This window comes from Eurytemora carolleeae, unplaced genomic scaffold (genome assembly GCF_000591075.1).
Source record: "Eurytemora carolleeae unplaced genomic scaffold, Eaff_2.0 scaffold1162, whole genome shotgun sequence".
NCBI classification, from domain to species: Eukaryota; Metazoa; Arthropoda; class Copepoda; order Calanoida; family Temoridae; genus Eurytemora; species Eurytemora carolleeae.
In genome coordinates this window covers 32,278-57,044 of record NW_019397056.1, presented here as the reverse complement: position 1 = coordinate 57,044, position 24,767 = coordinate 32,278, and the positions used below count along the sequence as shown (strand labels likewise).

Genomic DNA, 24,767 nt, shown 5'->3' with positions numbered 1-24,767 from the left:
GCCAGTTAACATGAAGTTATACAGCCAGTTAACATGGAGTTATAAAGCCAGTTAACACGGAGTTATACAGCCAGTTAACATGGAGTTATAGAGCCAGTTAAAATGGAGTTATGCAACCATTTAACATGGAGTTATACAGCCAGTTATCATGGAGTTTTAAACCCATTAAACATGGAGTTATACAGCCAGTTAACATGAAGTTTTAAACCCATTAAACATGGAGTTATACAGCCAGTTATCATGGAGTTTTAAACCCATTTAACATGGAGTTATAAAGCCAGTTATCATGGAGTTTTAAACCCATTAAACATGGAGTTATGCAGCCAGTTATCATGGAGTTTTAAACCCATTAAACATGGAGTTATACAGCTAGTTAACATGGAGTTATAAAGCCAGTTATCATGGAGTTTTAAACCCATTTCACACGGAGGTATACAGCCAGTTATCATGGAGTTAAACAACCAGTTATCATGGAGTTATAAAGCCAGTTATCATGGAGTTATACAGCCAGTTATCATGGAGTTATAAACCAGTTATCATGGAGTTAAACAGCCAGTTATCATGGAGTTATACAGCCAGTTATCATGGAGTTATACAGCCAGTTATCATGGAGTTTTGCAGCCAGTTATCATGGAGTTATAAATCCAGCTATCATGAAGTTATACTGCCAGTTATCATGGAGTTATAAACCCGTCAACATTACCTGCATGTGAAATTCCCATGTTTGATAAAGTAAATGAGAACATTAACAGTTCCATTGAACGTTGTCAGAAGATGAGAAATATAGGTTGTATATTCTAAATAGATAAGGTTATATATTCTAAATATATATGGATTATAAATTCTAAATGTATTTGGATTATATATTCTAAATATATATGGATTATATATTTTAAATATATATGGATTATATATTCTAAATATTTATGGATTATATATTCTAAATATATATGGATTATATATTTTAAATATATATGGATTATATATTCTAATCCCTTTAATCATAATAACGATAACAGTGTCCCTTTAAACTCACCAATCCAAACAGGCCACTCAAGACCATCCTTCTCACACATCTCCCAGATATTAGGAACCCATCTCACTTCAACATAATCAATCAATCAATAAAGATCATACGGAATCAATCAATAAATTAATCATGGAATCAATCAATAATTTAACTAATCTCGAGCAATCAAACAATTAAATAAACTAGTAATCTATCAATATTATTCAATTAACCCTATTCCCGCTGGGGGGGATCAATTTGACCCCCCCCTGTAGTTTTTTTTTGCATAACTCAAAAAGTATTGGTCTGAGGCTGTTGAAATTTTCTGACTTTTCTTACATACCCAAAACCCTCCCTTTAGGCCTAAAACCGGGCTTTAATACTAACTGCCTGAGTCCTCAGGCACACTGCCTGAATGACTGCTTTTGCCTGTAGCAAACTAAATCTTTGTTTTGACCCTTTTTCACTTGTCAGATTTTGATAAAATTTAGCTTTTTGGAAAGCCTATGACATAAGGAAACAGATTGCACAAGTTTTGCGAAAAAAAATTGCACATTTTTTGCAAACAACCTGTCAAAGGAAATTTGCACATTTTTAGTTTTTCTTGATTAAAAATCAGGTTATTTAAAATTTTGCAAAAATTTTTGCATATTTGAAATGGCATGGTCAAGGGCTTTTCAAAAATGTATAATTTGTCATTTTTTGGACAAATGTTTTTTTGCAAACATTTTTACTATAAAACTGGATTTTGCGATAAAAAATTCAATTTTCGCAAATTTGCAAATTTTTTTGCAGATTCTAAAAGTAAAGCACAAGAGCTTTCTAATGATGTATCATTTGTCATATTTGGACATCAAACATGGGGTTTAGAGGGGGGGGGGGTCAAATTGACCCCCCCCAGCGTATCCTGGTTTTCAAGTACCCCAGCGGGGATAGGGTTAATCCATAGCTATCAATGAAACAATCAATCTCCAGCGATCAAACTATGAATCATCAAGAATTCAAGCAATAATTAAATCTAGGAATCAATCAATTAATCAATAAGTCACAAGCAATCTCAATCAATCAACGAATCAATAAAACAATTAATCAATCAACAAATCAATAAAACAATTAATCAATCAACGAATCAATAAAACAATTAATCAATCAATCTGAAGCAAACAAGGAATCAATCAATTCATTAATCAATCTGAAGCGATCATGCAATTAGCCAATCATTCTTTAGCAATCAAACAATCAATCAAGCAAGCAATTAACTAATCGTGCAAAAAAGTTGCTAATATTAATCATTAAGAGATAATTAAATGTAGAAAATCTTAAGAAAGACGACTTCTAACGTTTAATTTTTAAGATAATCACAACAAAAGGGTTAACTGCTTGCATATTATTAAGGTAATGACAACAAAAAATTGTAAAAAAAGGTTTAAATTACGATTTTGGATAAATCTTGAGATAAAGTAGCTAACAGCTGTTGACCTGGTTTAGATACAATTTCAATTTTACCCTCATTTATGAAGATTCTAAACGAATGGAAAATTATTTTTCAATTACATTGGTAGGCGATTATATCAATATAATGAAGACAACTTTTCATTTTAATTTTGATTTAAATTAAGCTGTTAAACGTGTATACATACACTTGTAACTGGAAAAAAGCTTGTTAAAAATCAAAACTTAAAATTAAAAAAGTCGTCTTCAGTGTATTAATATCAGGATGTATGCCCATTTGCATTTAAACTGATCGCAAAAATATTGGCTTTTAAGAATGTAAAACTTAAATATTTAGGTGATTGAACAAAAATTTAATCATAATGAAGATTGTATCAATCTTTGGGATCACTTAATTTTTCATCATTTTGTTATCTTTTATATTTCATAATCAATTGATTGAATTCCTGAGTGGCAGAGAATAAAAACTAAAAATATTATCATTAATAAAACTTCAAGGCCAAGGTCAAGGTCAAGGTCAAGGTCAAGGTCAAGTTCAAGGTCATGGTGAAGTTCAAGGTCAATGTAAAGTCAATGTCAAGGTCAAGGTCAAGGTTAAGATCAAAGTTAATAGCAAGGTCAATGTCAATGTCAAGGTCAAGGTCAAGGTCAAGGTCAAGGTCAAGGTCAAGGTCAAGTTCAAGGTCAAGGTCAAGGTCAAGGTCAAGGTCAAGGTCAAGTTCAAGGTCAAGGTCAAGGTCAAGGTCAAGGTCAAGGTCAAAATCAAAGTCAAGGTCAAATTGTTTAAAAACTTGGTTAGGATTAAAACCAAGTTTAAGGTAAGACCAAGATAAAAATAACTGAATTGTCAGTTTACCGAACACGATGATAAAGCTGACTTGTGCAAGCTTCCGTTCCTTCTGTCTCAGGATTTGACCAGCCCGGCTAGTTCCAACCTCCTCTACCTGGGACAGGGTTATATATCTATCTAGCTGAAGTGGCGGTGAAGAACGCGGAATTTAAAAAAAACACTTTGAAACGAAAAAAATTAATCTAATAGCCTATGTTATCCCCAGAGCAACCATGGGTTTCCTCAAAAAATGTCAACCATTTTGGTCCAGGCGTTTGGCCAGCAATAGCTAACATTTAAGAACTTTATTACATTGATTATCCGGATAGTTCAATCCTCCTCTAACTGGGGCAGGGTTTTATATATATATTCATAACCAACCTTTTGAATTCTTAATAAACAATAAAAAATGTTCTAGACTTATTTTAAGAAGAAATATGTATATTGATACTTTGATTGGGTGTCTGGGTGTCTTTTTGTTTGTTTTTATCCAATAAACATCAAAACGGCTGAACCGATCGGGCCCACATTTTTTGTGGGACCTTGCTTGACCCTAGGAAAGGTTTATGGATGATCGAATTTTCAAAATTTGCCCAAATTTTTTTTAAATCCGCAAAATTTTGCTTTGGTTTTGTTTTACAATGTATACAAAGAGAACGTTCACAATTGAAATAAAAAATGTGCGCGAAGCGCCCTATAAACCTTATAAATATATATATATATATACAGGGTGAGTTAAAAAAAGTGTGATTAGCGGCGTCTGGTGCAAAATTGTACCTTTTTTTGTGCATTGCGAATTTTCTGTGATTTAATATCTATAAAATTTTATAAATTGATAGAAATAATTATTTTCACTTTTTTACGTTTCTGAACTTTTGACTATGAAAGAAGAAAAGTTTCCCGGATTTTTTTTGGGCCATTGGAGTACCAAAAATAAAAAAAATCCAAAAATATTGGACTCACCCTCATGTATTTATAAATATATTAAAAATGGTTGACCACATTTTGGAAATCCCAAGACTATTAGTTTTTGTTGTTAAATGTTTTAACTATGATTCTACAAAATTATATTTACGAACTATAAATCCCTCATGGAACAAAACGATAAAGAAGTCGTCAATAAATTCTTATGTTTTTTGGGACAACCTGTGCATAGGATTTAAAAGTTCAATAATGTGAAATGAAGGAAATTTTTAATCCCGATATGCAATTGTTATTTTCGTAGATCTTTAATGCTAAATAACCGAAAAGTGGTTAAAAAGTGAATTAAGGACATCGAAAACTGGATTTTTTAGAAACACCGTTTAGTCCCGCTTTAACATTATATAAATCGATTCGACGCATTATTTTTTTTTAATATTATGTAATGAAAAAACAATCTATGTTTATTATTTTTCTTTAGAAAATTCATAACCGACAACTCCCCTAAAAAAATACAATTTAGTCCATTTTTAAAAAGTAAATATGTAGATTAAGTAAAATTTTGCAATAAATTAACAACAATTTCACACACTTGTGAAATGATAGAATTTTCCTAGAATTTTCAATTTGAATAAATTTTTCGGATAAAGGAATATATATTAAAGCACTCTATAGATCTTTTTATACAAAGATTGTTTATAAACGGCTGGTGTCAAATTTAAAAAATCAATTTTTCAACATTATCTGAAAACCCAATCAGGAAAACAATAAAATCCGCAAAATAGTTTTATAAATTTAAAAGTTCTCCAAATATTTCAATTTAATTGACAACCTTTACTCTGGGGAAATAGGAAATAAAATATCTTTATTTTTAGTTTTGTTTCAATTTCCCCCGGAATTGATGTATAGTTGGGACAGGTTTAGAAAAGAAATTGTTTCCGAGCTTTATTGTTCAATGTTCATCACTGAGATCATGGTTTCCCAAAAAGATTAACTTAGCCAAAAATAAAGAAAATAAATAAAGTAGAAAATGGAGGTGCTGCAATAATAAAGGTGTAATAGAATTTATGCATTAAATGACATTTTTTGGGAAGTTTTCTTCAATTGTTTCTAGTTTAGGTTTGCTTTTTTGTTTCATTAAAAACCTAGAAACGATTAACATATGATTTGTGACTTTAGATGAAATGTTGAAATGAAATGTTGTTTGAAATTCTAAAAAGTAACTGAACACATATCTCAAAAACTAAACCTTAACCCCTTGCAACCTGATTTAGGGAAAATATACCAAATCAAATGTCCATTAACCAGAAACAAAATTTAAAAAAAGTATAAAGGTACACGTGGATTTAACGGTACAGTCAATATTCCAGAAAGCTGTGACTTTCGATCCCAATTTGACCCATTAAAAATAATTTGTTAGCCTTTTTTTCAAATACTTTTTTGTTGGCATATGCATTTTGAATAAAAATGTACTAAATAAACAAATCCGTAAAGTAAATGATTATTGAATTAAAGACCAAAACACGTTTTGATTTCAAATAGAAGAAACCGATTGCTGCTCACTCTGGTAAGTCCGGTGTGCTAGTTTTTGCAACATACTCAAATTTTCTAATCCTTATATCTTTGCAAACTAATATTTTAAACGGATAGTGTAAACTTGTGCTATTTCAAACTAAGATTATTTGATCCAACATAATTCATAATTTGTGCATGGAAAAAAACTTATTCAGAACAAATGATAAAAACTGTTCACCTGTATTTTTTTAAGTTCGTTGTAAACAGCCAGGTTTAAAAAGATGAGAACAAGAAATGGAAAAACACCTAAATGAAAACATTTTTTAAATGTATTTTTTATTAAATATTTCTCAATATTGCAGAACCTTGAAATATAAAAATGACAGGAAAATAACAGTATGTTCAGCAAGGCCAGAAAAAGTTACAATAAGCATCTTTAGAACTTTATAAAAATATGTTTTTTTTCTGAAAACTTTAGAGTACAACTTAGTCACAATAATAAACATGTCTGAGTAAGAAACTATTGAATGAACAAAACTGATTTGAATCAATTCAAATCAGTTTAAATAATTCTTTAATTCATTTCTCGTTTGCATTTATTAAAATCCGATTTGAACAATTATATATCAATTTATTTGTGTGTGTTTTGTTTGATATCTCAATTGTAAAAAGAAAAAACACGCCGTTCAGATTTGGAAAAATTGTGCAAATTTCTTTTAAGCAAATAATTTGCCAAACTTGTTCAAACTGCTTCCTTATGTCAACAGCTTTCAAAAAAGCGCAACATTATTAAAAGCTGACAACTGAAAGTGGGTCAAAATAAAGATTTAGTTTGTTGTAGGAAAAAATAATCATTCAGGCAGTGTGCCATAAGACTAAATGAGTTAGTATAAAAGCCCGGTTTTAGACCTAAAGGGAGGGCTATTAGTATTTAGGAAAAGTCAGAAAATTTTAAGAGCCTCAGACCAATATTTTTTGAGTTATATTACAAAAAAATACGGGAGGACACAAATTGAGCCCCACCTACCACCTACCAGCAGGAATAGGGTTAAAATCTACGACTCCCATTTAATTTCTATTTTAATTACTCCGCAAAAATACAGTTTTTGTTTCTGCTTTAAATACTATTTTTTATGATAAAATACTACTTACAGTTTATGATAAAGTTTGCCCAGACAATATATCCACTAATATATAACTCATTCAGCCTAGAAATCATTAGAATATTTACATTAATACCAGGTGCCTCTAAAATATATATTAATACCAGGTGCCTCTAAAATATATATTAATACCGGGTGTTTCTAAAATATATATTAATACCAGGTGTCTCTAAAATATATATTAATACCAGGTGCCTCTAAAATATATTAATACCAGGTGCCTCTAAAATATATATTAATACCAGGTGCCTCTAAAATATATATTAATACCGGGTGCCTCTAAAATATATATTAATACCAGGTGCCTCTAAAATATATATTAATACCGGGTGTTTCTAAAATATATATTAATACCAGGTGCCTCTAAAATATATATTAATACCGGGTGTTTCTAAAATATATATTAATACCGGGTGTTTCTGAAATATATATTTATACCGGGTGTTTCTAAAATATATATTAATATCAGGTGCCTCTAAAATATATATTAATACAGGGTGTTTCTAAAATATATATTAATTCCGGGTGTTTCTAAAATATATATTAATACCGGGTGTTTCTGAAATATATACTAATACCGGGTGTTTCTAAAATATATATCAATGCCGGGTGTTTCTAAAATATATTTTAATACAGGGTGTTTCTAAAATATATATTAATACTGGGTGTTTCTGAAATATATACTAATACCGGGTGTTTCTAAAATATATATTAATAGCGGGTGTTTCTAAAATATAGTTTAATACAGGGTGTTTCTAAAATATATATTAATAGCGGGTGTTTCTAAAATATATATTAATACCGGGTGTTTCTAAAATATATATTAATACCGGGTGTTTCTAAAATATATATTAATACTGGGTGTTTCTAAAATATATACTAATACCGGGTGTTTCTAAAATATATATTAATACCGGGTGTTTCTAAAATATATTTTAATACAGGGTGTTTCTAAAATATATATTAATACCGGGTGTTTCTAAAATATATATTAATACCGGGTGTTTCTAAAATATATATTAATACCGGGTGTTTCTAAAATATATCTTAATACCGGGTGTTTCTAAAATATATTTTAATACAGAGTGTTTCTAAAATATATATTAATACCGGGTGTTTCTAAAATATATATTAATACTGGGTGTTTCTAAAATATATATTAATACCGGGTGTTTCTGAAATATGTATTAATACCGGGTGTTTCTAAAATATATATTAATACCAGGTGTTTCTAAAATATATATTAATACCGGGTGTTTCTGAAATATATATTAATGCCGGGTTTATTTCTTTATATACATAAAAGATACGGGGTGTCTCTAAAAACACATTATTTGATGCCAAAGCCTCAATTCTTAGTTAGTTATAGCTTTTTTTGATTATTTCAACTTTAAACAAATATTTCAACTTTGAAAAAATAAAATCAGTTTAAAATCGACTCTCTAGCATCAATTGAAAAAAGTATAATTTTCAAAACTTTAAACTTTAATAAGTTAGCTAAAATCAACTGGGATATTTAAACATGATAATAAACTTTAAATTGCTGAAAACTTTATAATTGGATACCTTTAACTCCGATTGCTTAATCTGAATATCCAATATGGACACTTTTCATTTTATCCTTAAATGCTCTTTTTCTCTCTTTTCGGATATTTGTACTTGGTTGGACCAATGAGAGTCCACTATCATTAAATGGCGGGAAAAAATTTAAATTTCCCGAGATGGAATTTAAAGAATTTGAGCCGCGGTTTAAATCTGCCAAAACCCGGTTTAAATTAAGCGCCGGCTTAAATCTTGAAACATTTGATACAATTTTAAGTGGAACCAACCATATTTAAGCCGCGGCTTAAATTTAAACTGCCGCTCAAATTCTTCAAATTCGGCCACCGGCTTCTCTCATTGGCTGTTCCGGTTGCCATCAACTCAGCTCAATTTGTTAAGTTATTTACACTTTTAATTACAATTAAATTTATAAAAATTGTAATATTATAATATAAATTATATTTATCTTGAGATTAAGAAAAAGAGAAGATCAAACATTGATCTCGATATCCACAATTCTAAAGTTTTCAGCTCAGATTTATAAATGTAAAACTGAAATATTGAAAATATTTTAAGTGAATGAAATATTGGAACATATTTATCTAAAATCCAATACTCAATTATTTTGAAAAATAAACTGGTGAATTTAGTGACAAATGTTGTGTAAGACGGCCATACAATAGATAAATAGAAAACGTAATTCTTTTATGCTTTAATTAAAGGGAGTGTGAAGGAAAAATGAAGTGGGATATAGCCTGAAACCTTAGTATCTTTGGACTTGATCGAGAACCATGAGAGTTCTATCTGATGTTCCTGTCTCGAGAAATTGATATAAAACTGTGTCAAATTTATGCGAAAATCGGTATATGCCAAATTGTGTACAAAAAAATAGTATGTTTAAACAGATCATATTCAGCAAATACGCAACCAATCTGAAAATGACGATATCCCAGAGGAGCCTAAGTAACTTAGCTTTGCTTCTATCATTATTTAAATTTAATAATTTTTTATTTTTAATAAATTTAATTGATAATTATTATACATAATTGTGCGTATAATTATTTATACTTTCGTATCACGTGACTAGAACCCCACCAATGGCAGAGTAGTATACTGGTCACGTGAAACAGACAGAGACACGTGACAATAATAATTCACTGTCATTGGTGGGAATTCTGGTCACATGATATGGACATATAAATAATTATTCATATAATTATTAATTATTATTAGGCTCCTTTGAGATATCGTCGTTTTCAAATTGGTTGCGTATTTGCTGAATGTGATCTGTTTAAACAAAATTTTGAATATACCGATTTTTGTACAAATTTGACACCGTTTTGTATCAATTTCTCGAGACAGGGACAACAGAAAGAACTCTCATTGGCCTCGATCAACTCCTTCGATACTTAGGTTTCAGCCTATACCCAATTTCATTTTTCCTTTACAGTCTCGACTTTAAGTCAGATAATTTCATAAGTAGTTTAAGTATCAACTTATTAATTGAAATTTATTGAGTCTTTGCCACAAACTCAAATTTCCCAATTTTTATATTTGTTCAACCTTTGATATCTCAAATTTAGATAGTTGATCTTACTCGAATTAATTGTTTGAAATGTTCAATTGCATCAATATAATGAAGACGACTTTCTATTTCAATTTTGATTCATTTCAAGCTTTTAAACAGCATACATAAACAAAACATGGAGACAAAAATAAACTGTAAATCTAAAAACCTTCTCTTTTTTTACTTGTAAACTAGTAATTTGAAAAAAGCTTGTTACCAATTAAATCTTAAATAAAAAAGTCGTCTTTATCATTTCGATATAATCGCCTACCACTGTAATAAAGATTAAGGATTAGAGAATATAAATATATTTGTATAATAAATATGCAAATATATAATAGCCCTCAGTGTTTGTAACTAGAAACTAATGAGTTTGTCATTCAATAGAATTTTCTGGAAATTATAAAATGTTGTATAATCTTGCAAGGCATGCATTAAAGGGACAAGGCGTAATTAACCTCAATTTAAAAAAAGGCATGTCAGATTGACCACGTTGCCCTTTATTCATAACTCTTATCAATAATATGGAAGATATCATTGTTTTTCTGGCGTGACAAGTGTTTAATTTTGATAATTTCTTCAAAACTTCTGAAGCAAGAATTAATGCGCAAATGACTGTTGTAAAGAAACTATAAATGAAAATTGTTAATTTTTAAAACAAAACATTGATATATGATTCATATAAAAAATGCTACAAAGCTGTTAAGGTTACCAGTGTCAATTGACACAAATTCCGAGAAAAACGGCACGCATGGATTAACACCAATATAAATATAATATAATAGAACTTCATATACTGAATAGAAATTATAGAAGTAAAAACGATATTTTGTTAAATTTTGTTCCGCGCGCAAAAAAGCCAGGCGTTGTCCGTGAAATTTTTTTAATTGAATTTAAATAAAAAAATTAAATTTAAAAAATAATTCTAATTCTTTATTATAAAACAATTTTAGCCCATTTAATCCAGTCGTTTGGTCAGCTATACCTAACACGTAGACATGAGCAAAGTGCTTTATTTTATAGAAGATGTAATAAAATTTCTAATACTAAATGGCAAATATAGTAGAAAAAAGATTTTTTGCAAAATTTTGTTGCAGCTGGAACTCTAGCTTTGCAGGAATTTTTTGTTCATTTTTTCGCGAAATTTTGTTTCCGCTGGAAGCCCCATCTGGAATGCACACAGCTTTCACATATTGAGTTTTTATATTTGGACTAATTCAAATTATATTTTTTATTCTTGCGTATTCACCATTTTGAATCTGTTTTATGCAAACTAAAAGAAAGTTTTTAATTTTCAAAGTAATTTCTGTTTCTTTTAGATTTGCAGTTGCTTTAAAATATTTATTTGTTCACCACCATTTTTAATCGCACTCCTACTTTCGAGGATCTAAATGTACTTGACATTTTTTAGACAACCTGTTCTATTGTTCTAAAATGATCCTATGCTAAGGAGACCTATAGACTAAAATTCCAAAAATAATTCAATAGCATATTATTGTTTACTAATTAGAGAACGTAAAATCTCTAATTAGATAAAAATAATCAAGAAATCAGTCTGAAAGGGACTGTAAGCGTAATTTCAAGTGACACTCTATGCCCAATTTACATCGGTATCCTTGAAAGCTTTGTCTGATTGAAAATGAATTAAATGTTGATAATTGCAATTTTAAAATTTTCAATTGTGGTTTCTTTACAATAGTTATCTGCGCATGCATTTATACTCTGCTGGAAAAAATATAAGCATTATCAGAAAAAAACACACTTTTAAACCTAAAAAAACGACAATATCTTCAACGTTGTACATCAGATAATGGTTTCAAGGGTACCGTTGTGAACTAGACATTCAAATGATTCCGATAAATTACGCCTACAGTCCTTTATAGCTTATTATTAGGTTTTTGGAAACTTCACAATTCAAAATAAAATTTGGATTTATAAATAACTAAAAAAATATTTAAAAGTACAGAAATTAAACAGTTTTTATTGGTTTGGCGATTCAAAATATTCAGATGCTTTTTTTCTGTAAAAGATGTTTTACAGTATTTTACAGTTTTTAAGAAAATCACCAAGTTGAAATTTTTAAATTTGCAAAATTATTTAGTCAGACTAGACCAGACAAATTTATCCGACTAAATATAACTAAATATAACTTAAAGAAGTATGAGCCCTACAGATTTGGCAAAGGAATTGAGTCTTTGCCACAAACTCGGATTTTTAAATCCCAATTTCTTTAAAACCAAATGTCGTAGACCGTAGATATTTCAAACTATGAATTCTGGTGGATCAAACAATGTAAGTTTGAAATATGAAAGGTATCCATCATCTGGTTGTTGAGATTTTGGTATTATAAAATTGGAATTTGTGACAGAAACTCAATTCCTTTGCAATGCTGCTGCAAATTCTTTAATTTTCAAAGTTTTCAAAGTTTTTAATGCAATACCAATAAAATATTAAAAATTAAACTTGTAAGTCGAAGAACGTATTGGAATTATCATGTTTAGTGGTGTACTGTACTGTACCGTACCTTGGTGTACTGTACTGTACTGTACCGTACCTTGGTGTACTTTACTGTAATGTACCGTACCTTGGTGTACTGTACTGTACTGTATCGTACCTTGGTGTACTGTACTGTAATGTACCGTACCTTGGTGTACTGTACTGTACTGTACGGTCCATGGGTGTACTGTACCTTAGATCTGTAGGTTGGACCATGTACAGTGGCAGACTATTGTTCTCATGCAGGGTCTCTAAACAATCATAATAACAGAGAAAAAAGTTTTTTGTGCAATCTGCTTCCTTTTGTTAAAAGCTTTCACAAGAGCTATAAACGCCAGAAACCAATTATAACTTGAAAAGGGTCTAAATATAGATTTGGTTGGGTAAAGGTAAAATAAGGCATTCAGCCAGTATGCCTGCGGACTCAGCAGGTAGGCATAAAAGCCTAAAGTGAGAAGCATGTGTTAGTTAGAAAAGAAAAAAATTTGAATTGGAATAGGGTTAAGTAACTTAGAGGATTTTTAAAGAAACACAACGCCAGTGCAATACGATCATTTAAAAGTTGTTTTTTTTACAGAACAAATCAAGTTCAATTCGGTAAACAATGAATTATATTCTATTGAAGAGTTGGTGGTGTCTCTGTATTTCTAAATTCTCTCTGGTCGTTTATTAAGATTAAAATTTGCAATGCATAAACCCTTATGTCATTGCGAAAATTACATGAATTTCAGCAAAAATAACAGTAAAGTTTTACACATTTGTGTTTTACAGTGAAGTACTATTTCTAAATTGCATATTTTTAGAAATTTCTAAAAAGGTTAAAGTGGATTTCCTCTTTATGATTGTTATAATTATTTTGTAAACGATTTAAGGGTCGTTGTTAATGATCGACAAAAATCTAAAAGAAACGACGAAATAGAAAAATTATCCTTTTCAAAAATTATGAAGAAGATAATTTCTTGTTTTTTGCGTCGAACAAAACGGTCAAAAAATAAAAACTACATGAATGATAAAAAATTTAGAAATATCATGCCTCCCCCCCCTACCCACTTTTCCCATTCCTACTTCATTTTTTTAACATCTGAATCTTTACTTTCATTGAAAATGCTATAGCTTGTCAAAACCTTTACAATGTGAGATTATCTCTACTCTATGATCTTTAAGCTGTATAGAAGTAAGAATAGTGAGAGCTGATAAGAATTGGCTGAGTCAAGAGATGAGACTAGAACTTTCACGTTGATTTACCAAAACAGGATTTGAACCATTCACCATTTTTCAGAATAAGTTTCGCTTTTTAAGGAATTATTCTACAATGTCAAAATGGAAATAACAGCATTAAGTTGGATGATTGTGAAATTGATTACTTTTCAAAATCAAGAATCAAAGAGGCAAAATAACTAATTACAAGTGTGACTTTCTGATTGGAGAGTTGTACGCCCGATTTACATGGTAGCATTAAAACCTTAGCAGTGCCAGGGTATATGCTTAAAGTTTCGAGGCACTAAATGTCCAGCTAAAATCATTGATTAGAAAAGTGTTTGAAGGGTGCTGATGGGGTTCGGACATGTTGCTTTATAATTATAAAGAAGGTTCACTTAAAACTATGTATACACTCCCTTTAATACCATAAAACTATGTGTACACTGCCTTTAATAACATAAAATGAATGAAAATATACTTTACCGTTTGTAGAATTGTAGGAAGGTCTTTCTACAGTCTCCAGTTCAAAGAACTTTGGTAAATTGAAAACAGAACTGAACACCACAATCGGCAGCACATACACCCTTCATAGATAAGAATAATTCTAATTATAATAATATATAACCTCAACATTCAGTTAAAAATAAGATTAAATAATAATAATAATAATTATAATAATAATAGTAATAATAATAATAATAATAATAATAATAAGAATAATAATAATAATAATATTGATAATAATAATGATAAAAATAATAGTAATAATAATGATACCAAGCTGGCCAGTTATGAGAGAGTTTGAAGAAAGGGTGACAGACGGTGATATACCTTTCCACAGCTAGTGAAATGGTTAAATAGATAGACCCTAAAAAAAGGAAAATTAAAATTTCAAGAGAAATGGTTCAACTTGCTCCCTCCCTCACGTAGACCTAGATAAACCATTTCTCATTAGCGTCGTCTCAAGTTCAAGAGAAATAGTTCAACTTGCTCCCTCCCTCACGTACATCTAGATGAACCACTTCTCATTAGCACCGTCTCAAGTTTAAGAGAAATGGTTCAAATTGCTCCCTCACAAGCTTTCAGATTAAATTATGCATTTGGTTTTATTGAGTTTGATAAGATTATAGTTTTAAGTTGCTTCTCAACTTCTCTAGATTGTGTGGTCGAAATCCATTCTGCGGATTCAGTGTTAATTTCCTTTAATTAAACTTTAAAGAACCAGGGCCCTTTTTCTGGTAGCATTTTTAGCTGTTGAATGCTACTTTTCCATCCGGAATGGCATTTTTCCCTTGTATCTCATAGGACAAAAAAAGCGAATTTTTCTGTTTACTTGCGTTGACGGTATACCGTTTATACAAAACTTAAAGTGACATTTTTCAGCAACATTTTTTTATAAACTTTCTTTTTGGTCTACTTTGGGTCGAACTAATGTTAGATTCTGCAAAAAAATATTAGCCTTTCTTTTTATATAGAATTAAAAACATTCATTTTTATGTAGAACCACTTGAGTTCATTCTTAGATAATGAAACTCTCTTTGTTAATTCAAATCTTTTAAATGTTTTGTTTAGATTCTGTGTACGTGGGTGCGTAAAAAGGGGCAAGAAGGTGAGGGGCGATTTAATTCATAAAGATATGTATCAAGATTAATCAAATCTATTCTACATATACTCCACCGACAATTATGCTAATTCAACCAATTTTGATAACTTGAACAATTTGAACAATTTTAAACTTTAAAATATATATCTACAAATTTTAGGATTAGTAATGTTTTATTTAGGGCTGGACTGAGTTTTAGTAAATTAGCGTAGCAGAATATTTAAACGCATTCATATCACGTACATTTTAATACCCGAGCTGGGCCAACCCTTCAGGTCCTAGTTTTTTCTGTACCGCCAATTTACAATTACATAAGAGGCAGACCTATGCGACATCTCACACATAGATCAATGCGAATTTTACCCTTAGCTTCTATAAGAACTAAAGCTTAAACATATGTGCTAAAAAATAATGTGAATGGGAATGTCTAGGACTTAAACCGAAGCTGAAAAGAAGCTTGTTTTATTATTATTATCATAATAATTATTATTATTATTATTAATATTATTATTCTTTTAGTTCTAAAATGCGCGTGTTCCAGAGAACTAAAAAGTGTAACATAGTATTTTAGATCCTAAAGCCTTGTTGGTGGGATCCTGTAGATTGCAAAGTCGACCTTGACAATTGATCCTGAATTTATTTCTTATTTTTTTTTATTTAAACTAAAAACCTTTCTTTAAAAGAAGGCTGGGCTATGTACATTTCCGTTAAAGAACAAAATTTTATGAAAAATGGAATACTTAACCGATAATGAACGGAAAGAATGTGTAACCTTCACCTTGTTAAATGAAATGTTTTCTCATTTTTTTTTGTAACGGTTAATCCAAAGCTAACCGCGTTAACGATCGGATTGAATAAAGGATATAAGGTATTTTCCTCAAGGTAGTTTCCAATCGGCGACATCTTACAATTTTCCAAGAAGAGGCAACTTCCCAAAGGTTAAGTAAGGCCTTCTGGGGCCGAGTGCTGCTGCTAGGACCGACTTAGGAAGTTACTGCTTGGGAAATTGCACAGCTGGTAAGTAATTGCTTGGGAAATTGTACAGTTGGGAAGTAACTGCTTGGGAAATTGTACAGCTGGTGCGTAATTGCTTGGGAAATTGTACAGTTTGGAAGTAACTGCTTGGGAAATTGTACAGTTGGGAAGCTACTGCTTGGGAAATTGTACAGTTGGGAAGTTACTGCTTGGGAAAATGTACAGTTGGGAAGTTACTGCTTGGGAAATTGTACAGTTGGGAGGTTACTGCTTGGGGAAAAGCCTTAGGAAAAGTACCTAAAATCGAATACTATACTAAAATGCCCATCCCTAATTTTAAGTTTTACTGGTAAAATATATGAGAAGCAGCAGAATTTCTTCAAAATAACTTTATTTGTGAATTTAAATATTTAAGATTGAAACTTATTATTTTCATCATATTTCAGTACATATTAAATAATGTACGTAATTCATTTTTTCTTATTATTTTAATAGCCTTAAATTAGAATTAAATGTACACTGTACTGTACAACACAGAACAGAACAGTACAGTGCAGTACAGTACAGTACAGTACAGTACAGTACAGTACAGTACAGTACAGTACAGTACAGTACAGTATAGTACTCGATCTCCAGTTTTTCTAAGAGGAAAATAAAACCGATTTAACCCGAACAGCCAATCAGAAGCCGGAAAATTTTGCGCGTAGCCAATGAGACAACCAGCAGCAGGGATATCTAAAAAACAGGATTAAGCAAAAAGTTTAAAGTGTCCACACTGGATATCGAAATAGAGAATATTTAATCCCACAGTTTCCAGGTATTGAAGTTTGGGCCTGAACCAAGCCCTACCCCCCCAACCCCCTCTCTCACATAAATAGCGTTAGGCCCCTAAATTCTTAATGTTTGCCCCCTCCCCTGTATGATTCATTATAGAAAATATTTATGTTGCTTGAGTCAGTGTAAAACGTGTATTAGGATGACAACAAAGGTCAATTCTTGTTTTTTAGATCAACATATTTACCCTTTTCATTTTAAACCTTCTATTTTTTACCATTATACGGAGTAGATGTATTAAAATGTCTTGGAAACCCAGCTTTGCCTGGAATTTTCCCTTTAAAACCCGTTCATTTTTACAAATTTTGAAAGCAGGATAAGAAAATCCTAGCTCCCCGATCAAAATTTAAAAAGGGACTGTTAAAGAAAAATGAAAGGGGGTACAGGGTGAAATCTAAACACTTATACCTCTATGAGTTCCATATGATGTCCCTGTCTCGCGAAATTGATATACAACTGTTTCAACGTAATACCAAAACTAATATATTCTCATAATGGTTGCGATCAACTCCTGAAGTGTTTGACTTCAACCTAGTCACCCTTTCAATTTTCCTTAAAGGGAAAACGATCAAGAGCTAGGTTAAGATATGACGTTACGATATGAGATTACTACCTCTATATATATATTATATATCATCATGATATACAATATGAAGAAAAAATTATCGGGAATTTTGTGTTTTTTTTTACTTTTGTAAGAAATAAGATTTATGCTTGATTATATTGAATTTGGAAATTTCAGAATTCTTATAAAATAAAAATTGAATTTCTCCTTAATCAGAAGAAGCATGAAAATTGCTGACATGATATTTGTCAGAATAGATGGAAAGTGTAGTTTAACAAAAAAATCTTTTTTTAACTAAAACTTTGCATATACAATAAACTAAATGAAAGGAAAACCACATTTATGTAATTCTTTAGATAAAGGTAGAACCGCGGAACATATAGTGATAACCAGAAAACTCTGAAATAGTAAGACGACTTTTTGAATCCATTTAAAAAGTCCAATGAGCATGACACACAGAAATTGTTCAGTGTAAACAGACCCATTTCACTAAATTAGTGTCTAAAACTATTTGCTTTATAACAACATCAAATGCATTTTTAAGTAATTATATAAAGTCGTCTTCATATTCCGTTGTTTTCTGCTTATTACTGTTCAATGATGTAAGTGTGTATATTAATGTTACCTATAGATGACAAAAAGATCTAATTTAAAATTGTAAACAGATATCCCTGTAAACTGTTTAATATCAAATATGTATAAAAAAATCTTCCTAGAATTATCGTGTTATAAATTATGTATGGTTTTGAAAATACGTTTTTCATTCCTATCTGATGTTTCTGTAAAAAAATTTGAATTTGAATTTTGCCGACAACAGGATATATCGGATTTTTCGCAAAACTAAAAAGATAATGTTAAACTAACAAGAGAGCCAGAAAACTTTTGAATATAAAGACGACTGTTTGACTTGACTTTTGACATAAAATAGTCCAATGAACATAAACAAAAACAATCGTGCAGTGTAAACAGATCCATTTAAGTTTATACGTGATTTAATTAAAATGTTAAGCTAGTTGCTTTAAAGCAACATCAAATACACTTAAGTATTGTTTAAATACTTAAGTGTATTTGATAATAATTAATAATCTTTTTTGTTTGTTTATTATCTTGCGGTTTTTAACAATATTTTTATTCTTTTTATCGATTTTGATGGTTATTATATCGTTAGAGCTGACAAGGGTCAACCCAGACCGAAATATATTTTCAATAAATGTGGAACTAACATCTACTTTTTTTTACTCTACAGAGGTTTGATCCATCAACATTACCGAATTTTAAACATTGTTTTAATGTTGTCTCCTATTCCATAGTTTTGTGGTTCTCACTTGTGCTTACCTGTCATACCAATGTGGGCTGTAGGTAGAATAAACGGAATAGATTTAGTGAAGGCTGGGTGGCTTGGAGCAGCGTTCCAAATCAAGGGAACTAAATAAATAGATTTAGTGAAAACTAAGTGTCAACAGAACTAGATAAATTCATTTAGTGAACACTGGGTAGCTCGGAGTAGATTTCCATATTAATGAAACTAAATAAATGGATTTAATAAAGGCTTTAGTGGCTCGGAGCAGAGTTCAAATCAAGGGAACTAAATAGATTTAGTGAAAGCTGGGTGGCTTGGAACAGTGTTTCATGTCAACGGAACTAGATAAATTCATTTAGTGAACACTGGGTGGCTCGGAGTAGATTTCCATATCAATAAAACTAAATAAATGGATTTAATAAAGACTTTACTGGCTCGAAGCAGAGTTCCATTTCTACGGAACTATATATAAACGGTTCAGAGCTTAATATTCCAATTTACATTTGATCATTACTCAATTTTTATAATATTGCCAATAACAAAGGAAATAAAAAGATAATGATATAAAAGAACAGAATGTAATAATATGTTCTAACATAATATTGATATCTAAAAAAATGCCATATATTATACAATTTATACAGTCCGGTTTGCGTTAATAGGTTTCAACGCAAAATTCTACCATATTTAAAAACTTTATTGGTTGAATTCATAAAATTGTTCTCTATAGGGCCATGTTATTAAAACTTAGTATTATGATTATGTTTATTAAAAAATAGACAACTCTGAAAGTGAGTTATCAAATTTTAAACAGCCACAACTTAAAATTAAAGCAAGTGGCAAAATACTGTTTGATTTATGAGTGAAAGCGTTTCACATGTTGGTTTGGACTGTGATTAATCATCTAAATGGATTATGTTTCACATGTTGTTTTGGACTGTGATTAATCATCTAAATGGATTATGTTTTTATCACATGTTTATAACCCAATTCTGTCCCAGTTACACCCAACTGTAATAGGATAATGGAAATTTCTATAGAATAGAAAATAAATAGAGAGAATATCAGATGGTCTTTTTTAATCTATCATTTCTTTTCTCTGTGAAATTATAAATTACATATGAAAATACAGACCACTGTTTCGCAAAATACAGCTTGTACATCACCCGTTCAAAACCTGTGCAAAACCTGTACATAACCTGTTCATAAGCTGTACAAAACCTGAACATAACATTTACATAGCCTGAACATAACTTGTACATAACCTGTACATAACCTCTAAGTAACCTGAAAATAAATTGTACATAACCTGTACATAATCCGTACATAAGCTGTACGGATTTTACTATATAAACTGTACATACCCTAAGAATTACCTGTACATAAACTATGCATATATCAGCTGAATATAAACTTTACATCTCTACAAAACCTCTATAGAAACTGTACATATCCTGTGCATAGCCTGTACATAACATGCACATAAACTATTCACATCATGTACCTAATCTGTACAAAACCTCAACTTAAACTTTACATACCCTGCACACAACCTGTATGTAATCTGTACAAAAAATGTATAGAACTGTACATGGGATTGTTAATTGTTATTAAAAATTCGTTTCGTTTTTATTTTTTCTAACAACGTAACATTTACATAACCTGTTCATAACCTGTACATATCCTGTACATAACATGTACATAAAATGTACACAACCTGTGCGAAACCTGTACATAACCTGTAAATAACATGTACATAACCTGTTCAGCACCCTTGTATAACCTGTCCATAACTAGTACATCACCTGTACATATCTTGAACTTAACCAGTACATAACATTTACATAACCTGTACATAACCTGTACAAAATATGTATACATAAAATTTACTTTACCTATACTTAAACCGTCCATAAGCTGTACAATACGTCTATATAAATTTGTACGGATCCAGTAAAATAACCTGCACATAAACTATGCATATCTTAAACATAAACTGCACAACAACTGTACGAAACCTGTACATACATGTGCATAACCTCTACATACATTAAACATAAACTATGCAAATCCTGTACCTAAACTGTACAAAACCTCAACATAAACTGTACATACCCTGAATATAACTTGTACGTAATCTCTACAAAAACTGTATATAAACTGTACGTATTGTTGTTAATTGTTTTTATAAACGATGGTTTTACGTTCTGTTTTTATTTTTTTCTAAAATCGATCGTTTCGCTTGGAAAAAAACTATTGATTTTAAAACAAACCACTCGTTTTGAAATTTCAAAAAATAAAAAGCGACCGTATTTGAAAGATTTTTTAACGCTCGTATATTTTTTAAACTATCCTTTTTGAAAACGATCATTTCCCATTTTTTTTGTAAACCGACCCGTTTTGTTTTCGTTTTTAACCATTTTTTTCAAACTTAACCTATCCGTCTGCTTAACGTTTTACGTTTTAAAAATTAACGGTTTTAGCCGTTCGTTAACGGACTCTTACGTTAATTTTCGAAACCTACGTTTCGTTATCTTTCGGAAATTTGCTTAGTCCTACGGCCGTATATAGCCTGTACAACACCTCTATATAACCTATATATAACAGGTACCTGTACATACCCTCTATATAACCTGTACATACCCTGTACATAAACTGTACTATAACTTATGCCAACCTGAGAATAGTAGTAACGATGCTATAAGGTAGAGTAAATCAAAGAATGATAAGAACATCATCAAACTAAATAATCAAGAATCAAATCTAGTTTTTAAAGTGACTGTAAACGTAATTTCACGTGACCATCCGTTGATGAATTGAAAGGTCCAATTCACCCTTCAAAGTTTTGTCTTATCAAGAGTGAATAAGATATACATGTTTTTGTTTCTGAAAATTGTTCATTTCCATTTATGGATTCTATACAAAAATGCAGGGTAAGGTTCCAGATTAAGGTTTCAAGGTTAACATTTTGAATAAGGCATGTGCCTCTTTAAAGGGCTGTTGGGTCATTTAAATTACGCAAAAAGTCCCTTTATAACAAATTTAAGTTTACAAAAAAACTCAGGTTTTAGGGTTCTCCCATGTACCATATTTCAATAGAAATGTCAACCAAATTTTTAGAAAAGGAAGTGAATTGAGTCTTTTCCACAAACTCTGATTTGCTAATCCCTAAATCTCTGCAACCAAATGTCTGCAGATCTTAGTTATTTCAAACAAAAAATTTTGCTAGATCAAAAAATCTAAGTTTGAAATATCAATGGTTTACACCATTAGATTGCAAAGGTATAGGGATGAGAAAATTTAGTTTGTGGCGAAATTTCTCAATTTCTTTTTTGCTTATTAAATATTTATAACAATCTAATCAAGCTTTCAGCGCAAGCTCTCAAAACCTAGAAGTACTTTTGCGTGAAAATACGTTATTAATTAATACAAATATATTTATCTTGTTGTTAACGTTGAAGTAAACACCTTTATATAAAAATGATTTTACCTATAAAACGGCTGTTTTCGATTTTTTCGGTAGAAAATAAATATGGCTCCTGAAAGAAAAAATAACATCATTATTTCTTGAATTTATACAACTTGTTACCTTGTATGATATATATAAAAGACTACAAAGGCGCAACGCGTTGTTTTTTTAAAGAAGTAAACCGGGCATACTGGACCAAAGAGCTTTGTAATATACAGAGTAGACATTGGGTTTTATTTGCAAAACTAGACTCTTCAATCGGGTTCAATAAGAAGCCATAGAACTTAGGATAAGATTTTAGGACTGTTTAAGCATTTCCATCATCAAAAACTTGCGTCTTTTGTGTAATTTGCCGTTAGAAATGCATAACTTTATATCTTTTTAGATAAACTTCATCTTAAAACAGATTGCAATGTAATTGGTTAAAAAGGTTTAGCTGCTTAAAACCAAGGTTTTTTCGGGCCTTGCTCACGTTACTGGCCTTATATTCTGCTTTAGACTATTACAAAACTAAACTTAATGACATCTTTTGACAAATTTTGTTTTAAAATATGTGGTATATATATATATGAGATGCGTAACAAATCACAATTTTAGCTTTATTTTAGCAGGAGAGTATCCGATGCTATAACTGATTAACCCTATCCCCGCTGGGGTACTTGAAAACCAGGATACGCTGGGGGGGGGTCAATTTGACCCCCCCCCTCTAAATCCCATGTTTTATGTCCAAATGTCCAATGTCCAATGATANCAAACAAACAAACAGACACCCAAGCCAAATTTATATATAGATATATATATAAATTTAACTTGTCTGGTGGACGTTTGGGTGCTTGTCTGTTTGTTTGTATCCAATAAACGTTAAAACGGCTGAAAACCGATCGGGCTCAAATTTTGTGCGGGACCTCACGTGAACCCAACGAAGGTTTTTTAATGATCAAAATTTTAAAAATTTGTATTTAAAATTTTTTATTTTTGTAAAATTTTAAAAATGCGCAAAAAAAAATTATGAAATCAGCAAACTTTTTTTTTGTTTTAAATTGTAAAAAGAGAAGATGCTCACAGATAAAGCCACAATTAAAAGTTGAAATAGAAGATGGGCGCGAAGTGTCCTAAAATCCTATTATGTATATAAGTAAATACCATATAATATCACATATAATATCACATAATTGTGGTGTAAAATGAAAGAGCTCTACAATACAAACAAAAACGTTTAGTATTTATGAAAAAGCATTGTAATTTCCCCTGTAAGCTATTTTTTCTCTAACTTCTCAAATGCTGAAGTAAATTGTTTACCTATATTTCCGAAAATACCAGAAACAGCACAGGTCCCTAAAAGAATACCTAGAAAGAAAAATTAAATCGTTATTGTTTTGTAGGATCTTCCCCCCCCCTCAACCCCATACTGCATTATTTTCAAGGATTTTAGTATAAAATAAGAGAAACTGTGTTTTTATAGTAAACTGATATGTGTATTATTAAATAATTGGGGCCAGGATATCTTTTACTTTCTTGTGTGAAGAACTATATTTTTAACGATTTATTTACTGGAAAGGTGAAATTAGTTGCCACTGTTTTGATAAAAATGTTAAGATCCTTTCAGCATGTGTTTTTCTAGAATAAAAAAGTAAATAAAACTTGAAATTTATTTTCTTACTATCAAATTCATTTAGCGCATAACGTGTTGTAAATTAGATATTGAATCTCACTCGCACAGTATATTATAATCAGAATTCTCAAAAATAATTTTTCTTTAGATTCAGAATTTTCCAGTTTGGACAACGTCGTACATGGTAACCATTAAAGTGATTAATTTTGATATCTTCTCCGATGTTTCTTAAGCAAGAAATGCACGACCACAAATAAAACAATCGGTTTTCATAACCAAAAACATGAATTTATAACTTATTCTTGATTAGACAATGCTTTTAAGGGTACTGTTGTAAATATGATATGCCACTCTATTAATGGAGGGTAATTTAAAATTACGTGTCTCATCGGAGAATAGGACATTAAAACTAACTTAAACTTAAAGTCTTATTTTATTAAATCTTTGTAACCAATTAAAGAGTCTAAAATGGGAATACGTTGTCCCTTTAGTTTAGTGTGTGCGTATCAGAGATACGAGAGTTACAGAGATCAATTATCAGCTAAAATATGCACAGCATGTTCCATTGTGTACAAGTACTGTACACGACCAATCAGCAAACATCTGTATTCAGCGATATTTAAGGATCCTTTGGATACGAAATACAAAATCTTCAAAAAAGACTGAATTCATAAATGTTATGTTTCATGTTTAAATTTGGAGTATTTCTTTAAAG

The 24,767-nt window shown here is 30.5% G+C and overlaps 1 protein-coding gene across 1 annotated transcript; it reads right to left on the bottom strand.

The window, feature by feature from the left end:
* Positions 1–269: 269 nt before the first annotated feature.
* Positions 270–23,783, bottom strand: LOC111711464 (FMRFamide receptor). Its single transcript, XM_023485837.1, has 13 exons — positions 23,740–23,783; positions 22,462–22,510; positions 21,649–21,713; positions 19,007–19,096; positions 14,472–14,562; positions 14,178–14,278; positions 12,688–12,745; positions 6,879–6,934; positions 5,965–6,032; positions 3,318–3,405; positions 2,908–2,928; positions 1,037–1,102; positions 270–797 (listed from the first exon to the last, which is right to left on the bottom strand). Exons 3-13 carry the CDS (start codon positions 21,707–21,709, stop codon positions 700–702), a joined length of 798 nt encoding a protein of 265 aa, XP_023341605.1. The 5' UTR covers positions 21,710–21,713; positions 22,462–22,510; positions 23,740–23,783; the 3' UTR covers positions 270–699.
* Between the last annotated feature and the right edge of the window lie 984 nt (positions 23,784–24,767).